Raw genomic sequence first — 6,372 nt, 5'->3', positions numbered from 1 at the left:
TTGTTAGGACCACTAGAACCGGGATGAAATCTGCTGTCCCCAAAAACCATGTGCCAAGCCTGTCTCCATATTCTGATTGGTCCATTAAGATTAGAAAATGAAAGAAAGATTAAGATAATGATTTTTTTAATCATTCTAAGCCAATCAAAACATGGGGATAGTGTTGGGAGAGGGTTTTTGGGACAGCAGATTTCATCCCCACTAGAACCTCCCATTGCCGACAGATTTTTAATCCACAACAATGTGACGAAAAATCGTCACTAAAACTTCAGTGGTTGCTAAAGCCCAAACCGTTGTATATTGGTTTGTTCCGAGTCTTGCGACCAAGGAAAAGCTTCTCTTTCTTTTCTTTTTGTGCTTTTGTTTCTTTGTAATTTGGCTCGTCCTAGTTTTTGTAAAGTTGGTTAGAAAGAATTATAGCAATCTTGACAAGTCTATATATATAAGAAAATCGTTGCTAAAACTTCAGTGGAATGCCTTTTCTATATGCCAATGACGTTCGACAAATATTACTTTACAAAGTAGCTAGTCAAGTAGTCGTTGGTACTTGGTAGCTGCGTGTCATCTTCGAGTTCTAGTGACTTGCTGGTATCAGTCACAATCTAGTTGACTATCCAACGATCAAAGCGTCAAACATTATGCGACAACCATACATTTTCACGAGTCGCGCTCTTCTTAAGAAATTTCAAACTTTATTTATAGGATTTTATTGGTGAGAGAATAAACCATATATTATCACTGCATATTCCTTTCTACGACTAGAGCTAGCTAGCTCTAGCTAGCTAGTTCGATCTTAAAATAATTTTAACCTTGCTTTCACAGAAGTATCAGAATAATATAGCGTTAATACGTCCAAATTTATATGTAGAAAACAGCTTCAAGCTGCGGTCATATTGACAAAACGTGGATACCATTGATTAAACTTACTACAAGTACTGTAATGTTTCGCTTGCCAGAAACCCAGAGCACGTACAAGGTCATGCGAACTCGATATGGCTGCCATTGTTCTTTTGTCTCGTTTTGTTAGGGTGTGCTTTGCTGTTCTAGTCAGTTTCTGGGTGAATCGGCTTGAGCTTCAGTGGTTTAATTTCCTGTGAGGACTAGTTCCTGCACTGTGCACACAATTTTGGTATGTGTTTGGTTGTAGCGTGTCCTCGTTGATTTTCTTTCTCCCTTAGTTTAGTAATTAGTGGAGAAGCATGCATGGTTCTTATCGGGGTTTTTTTCTTAGGTTTCGTTGTTTTTTATAGTTAATTGCTTGTGTTGATGAGCTTTTCCCCCAATTCCGTGTGTGTATCTAGGGAAAACTTCAGTTTCATGTTTTAAAAAAAAAAAAAACATATATATATATATATATATATATATATATTTCCGGGTTGGATAATAACTTGGATCTTAATAACTTGTGATGATTTGGATCATATCCGAAATTTGAAAAGTTAAAACTTCTATATATGGATCAAATATCCAAAAGAAAAATTAAGACCAGGGAATGATTACATCGATCAGCTTGACTGTATCCCAAGGCCAGGATTTATTGAAACATCAATCAAGAAAGAATAGTATAGAATCAAGTGGATTATTTGCCCTTATTTCTTACAACAAATTATAACTCATACTTTAATACTAAGAGAGCCATCATGACTAGATTTAGGTATAGCATGTCCCTGGGGGGACCTAGCAAGGCGAAGCCACTTCTCTTCAGACAGTAGTTTTGCAAACCTTGTAAGAGCCTCTGCATTAGTCTCTTCGGTAAAAGCCTCATAATTTCCGGTCTCTAAATTAACTCTAGAGACTGGTTTTTTCAATAGGCCTTCACCAACTTTCAAAAGATCATTCAAATTCTTCTCTACTGCTATATCCACTGAAGATACTTGCCCAGTTAGCGTGTCATCCTGCAATTGTTAAATATTAATTAGTTAACCGAGCTTGGTTTGGCCAGTTAATTCATTTGGTGCTTTGTTAAATCTGCATGATATTATTCTCATTTTCACTTTGTCATGCTGCATTATTGTCGTGAATAATTACAGTAATCAAATATTAATTTTGTAGTGCAAGATGATAAATTTAGAATGTATATTAATACCAGCCGCGTGAAATACCTGAATTCGAAGATAGTTTTCCTCCGAGTGTAGGGCTTGGAAAACAACCGACAGATTAAAATCGACCATATCAGAACTTGACTGACTGAAAACATCAATTAATGGGGTATGTCCACCGCTGGTTAACCAATCCAACAAACCCCATTTGGCAGCAGCATGGGCATGATATTTCAGTTCTATCTTGGGTGAGCCAGTTCCTAGTGATATGACTAGAAATCGACCATAGTCCATGGGTTTAATAGGAAAGAAGTTTGAACTGCCCTTGAGTATTGTCTTTGTCACTTCCCCAATAGCAACTAAAGTCTGGAAATAAGAGACAAAAAAACCACATATTCAAGGCACATTTTAAGACAGTACTATATATACACTATTGGACTATTTCATGCATGGTATGTACTTACCGGGTTATTTGCACAAACGCCGCCATCAATAAGGTTAAATTCCTTAACGTTGCCTTGGAAGTCTCGGGTTTCAAAATAATGAGCTGGGAGATAAGTAGGTGCAGCTGAGGTTGCAATGCATATATCTCTGAGTAGAGCATCGGAGCATGGCTTGCTTTTCACCTAGCCAAATCAAGAAAGCACATAGTATTTACATATATTGTCGATAAAACTGTAAAGTAACAAGTTTTGAACTCTAAAAATGAAAAATATTAAGAAAGCGAACCTCAAAGCTGGAAAAGATAGTTGGCTGGAGTTGTTTTATGTCAAAAGTGGGAATGACCACATTAGTCAATGTCTTGTGCAGTTTTTTGTCACCTAATTTTTCCCCAACCAAGTGGTGGAGATATTTTCCATCATATTTTGGTCCTGCTAAAGCTTTGATAATCTTTACAGTAAGAGGAAACACTGGACAGCTGTTGTTTGCAACATTAAAGAAAATATTAGTAACCAAGCTAATGAAATATTAATTGAAATTTTAAATCAATTGCCATTTAATTAGCAAGAAACATCACTTACTGCCTCTGGGGGAAGATTTTAGGGCAGTGTGTAAGATAGAAATCCTTAATATCTTTTGCGGCAAACACAGGGCGGTTGTTGTTGTTCTCGTCTGGGGTTGCAATCATGGCAGTTACGAGACCACCTGTGCTAGTCCCGGCAATCACATCAAAATAATCTGCTAGTCTTGCATCCTTGCCATCTAGCTTCTGCAACATGCATAAACATACTATTAAATTTGTACTTGATATATGATCAATATCTATCTTTTAGCAAAAATGCTAGATGATCAAATCGAATCTACTAATTCTGCAGCAAAATTATACCTGAAGCTCGGATTCAAGGTAATCAAGAATGGCTGCTGGGATAAGGCCTCTTATTCCACCCCCATCAATGCTCAAAACAGTTACTAGGTTTCCGTAGGTTGGGGGCTGTAGAGGTATACTCTTGGTTCTTTCCATGATCAGACAACTAAGAGTTCTAGTTGCAGCTATAAAAGAGAAAGCAGAAGAGAAAAGGAGAGTCTTTGAGCTTTAGAAGAGGCTTTTGGACAGATAGATAGAGTTCTTAATTCACTTTGTGAGTTACCATTGACAGATCAAGTATGGTACTTATAGAGTCTACTCCTGTCCCAGGAAACAACCCAGAAAGAGATTAGATAATCGAATTTTCAATGGTTTGTCTGTTCTATGGACAATAATATTGTTCAAATTGGACTGGCCTGTCTACTAAGAATGGAGAATTTCCTTATCCAGTCAAACTATATACACCCCTTGGATCTTCTCTACAGGAAGAAGGCTCATTATTTGTTCCCCTAGGCCATGGACAAATCATAATAAGTGAGAATTGTAGAACTTTAGGTGAGACTCTCCATCAGACTTGTAGGTAAACAATGTGAGACCATAAATAGTTAGGCCAAAACCAAGTTGCCCTCATGAAAATGCCTATACCATCTAAAGCAGCAGGCTCTATCAATAAGAATTAATGCAGACAATACTTTTAGGTTATTAATATGCAAAGTTCCTTTGTATGGTTTCATACAATGAATGCACATGCGCGCATGGTAAGATCGATTTCCTAGTTTCCAAGGATTATTAGAATTCTTCACGCGCTAGAGTTTGATTCGTAAAAGGCTGCGAGGAACCATAGCAGAAAGCAGCCCGTTTGATTGTTAATTGCAGAATGTACTTGTAAGGAAATTAAAAATTGAAGGATCCATTCAATTTTGCCCGCTGATATCTATCTATATCAACTTTAACTTGATCCTGCGTAATTTGAAGAAGTTTCTATGGTCATATGTTTTTCATGGACTTTGAATTTTATCAAGTTCAAAAGAAATTAGAATGATCGATTTGCTAACCTAACTAGCCAGCTGCAATCTAAAGTGAAAAGTGAATTACATATTCACTGTCCATTGGTAATACATATGTACAGATCACTGTAATAAATTTATTAGTACTTGTTCTATTGGTAGCAGAACTTCCTAAAAGTTGCTTCAAGTAGTCCCTCAACAAACTCAATGGTTCTTAACAGCATCTATACAAAAACACACACATGCATACACACAAGGACTATCTATGAACTTACTAATATAAATACTGGAATCTGGATTTTTGCCAAGGTATATCTCAATTCCTAATTTAAACAGTAACTTGCATAAGTACCGTAGGCAGTGAATCACCACCATAATTTTATGAGGAGATATTTGTTCAAGGAGATAAAGATAGATGCAAAAATATGCGATAAGATCAATGAGTCTAGCTGCAATAGTATATGTATTTCCAATATATGGTTAGCTTCTAAAATTAATATGCAGTACATGAATTAAGTTTGTTCTTGTCTTTTAGAAATTAAGTAGTATATATTGTTTAGTACTATTCATTGAGTTTGCTGTTTCTATCTGTGTGTTTACGTACTGAGGAAAGCCAGAGTTCTTATTCGATGATAAAAATAAAAAATAAAAAATAAAAAAAATAAAAAAAAGAATGCAAGTGGAACAAACCCTAATTGAGTACCCAGAAAACCAGGATATTAAGCTGGTATACTTATTAAGGTCAATCAAGAATATTATACGAGTATGAGGCGGCATCTTCCCAACTTGTGTGGTTTAGCAATAATACTTAAAAACTAGTCAGTATGTCGTTCAATCTGGACCCAAACCCTAGCTTATTGAAAGTACTGTTTGAGCCCAAAAGTAATTTTGGCAATATCCTTCAGTGGATCTAGCACAGCGGGCCGATACCTGCGGCCCAAAAATAAACATACTTGGTTTTGGGTTACGACTCCGCCTATTCCGGAATCCATGAGGAGAGCGAAGTCCTATTGGAATCAAGTAATAGAGATTGACTAGGAAACTCCGGTCAATATTCCTTCTACGACAAGGAGCGGTCGAAACCTTAGGTATATATACCAGGTTTCGAGGACAGATTAAGGAACTCTCTCATATCAATCAATCCTAGCGATTACAAAGCCTCCCCGGAGCAAACCTTCAACCTTGTTGAAACCCGGTGACCGTGCGCCAGTCCTAGTCTCTCCAAGAGCCGACTGTCAGCATCACCAGACCAACCCGGCGACCGCACTTCCAGTCCCAGTCTCCCAGCGAGCCGACTGCGAGCGCAACCGCCACCGTTACTACCAGCGAAGCAAGGGTAACGCCCTCGCAACCCAGCGAAGCTAAAGTCACGCTTTAGCAAAAAACCCCTGCTTCTCCTAACTTCCCAGTGATTGCTCTGCTTAGTCTACAACACTAAGTATCGATTCGGTGAACGCAAGAGACCACAACCAAAGTCCTTATCCGTAAGGCAAAAGTCCTTTTCCGAAAGGCTAGAGAAGAACCCTGTGACGAGGTTGGTGCTCTCCTCGTCCACAGCGCTTGAAGAAGAAGTCAGGTCAAGGGACTACCCCAACGACTGCACCCCGCGGTGCTGGCACGCCTGCGCAATCACTCGCTCAAAAGAGACAGTTTGCAAGCCAACTGGTTTTGGAGCCAAACATTTTGGCACGCTCAGTGGGACCAAACTAGTGTCTCTTCGTGAACGGTAGCCATTGGGAAGTCAAGCGAAAACCCTTACCAAAAGGTTTACGCTAACTGCCCAAAGCATAAGACCTCCAGTTACAAGCCGCATTCTCGCGCGGATTGTCGTGGTCTTTCTGAGCAACAAGTGACTCAAAGATTCGCTCTTCATCCCCATCCAACCGAGATGTCGACGGAAAAAGGAGAGAATCGTCCGACCGCTGCTGAGGGTCAAACTGTCACTAACAACCAGGCCAGCGAGCCGGTTGACACTGTCGCTAGCTCCAACACAGCGACGAGTGTGCAAAGAGAGGCTTTC

General features: G+C 38.9%; 1 protein-coding gene across 1 annotated transcript; it reads right to left on the bottom strand.

The window, feature by feature from the left end:
- Nucleotides 1-1,430: 1,430 nt before the first annotated feature.
- Nucleotides 1,431-3,807, bottom strand: LOC133736319 (patatin-like protein 2). Its single transcript, XM_062163775.1, has 6 exons — nucleotides 3,367-3,807; nucleotides 3,062-3,249; nucleotides 2,769-2,958; nucleotides 2,504-2,665; nucleotides 2,103-2,405; nucleotides 1,431-1,895 (listed from the first exon to the last, which is right to left on the bottom strand). The coding sequence occupies exons 1-6, from the start codon at nucleotides 3,499-3,501 to the stop codon at nucleotides 1,614-1,616; spliced, it is 1,260 nt and encodes a 419-aa protein (XP_062019759.1). The 5' UTR covers nucleotides 3,502-3,807; the 3' UTR covers nucleotides 1,431-1,613.
- Nucleotides 3,808-6,372: the final 2,565 nt, after the last annotated feature.

The sequence above is a fragment of the Rosa rugosa genome, chromosome 3 (assembly GCF_958449725.1).
Source record: "Rosa rugosa chromosome 3, drRosRugo1.1, whole genome shotgun sequence".
Classification (NCBI taxonomy): Eukaryota; Viridiplantae; Streptophyta; class Magnoliopsida; order Rosales; family Rosaceae; genus Rosa; species Rosa rugosa.
Note: the sequence above shows the minus strand (reverse complement) of the source record. Positions and strands in the feature narration are given on the sequence as shown.

What these genes read in the sequence shown, in the direction of transcription:
- LOC133736319 (XM_062163775.1), bottom strand. Translation starts at nt 3,501, where the DNA reads ATGGAAAGAACCAAGAGTATACCTCTACAGCCCCCAACCTACGGAAAC. An exon ending in ACCTTGAATCCGAGCTTCAG is followed by an intron (nt 3,250 to 3,366) that starts GTATAATTTTGC and finishes TGCATGTTGCAG; the next exon opens with AAGCTAGATGGCAAGGATGC. An exon ending in AAAACTATCTTCGAATTCAG is followed by an intron (nt 1,896 to 2,102) that starts GTATTTCACGCG and finishes TAACAATTGCAG; the next exon opens with GATGACACGCTAACTGGGCA.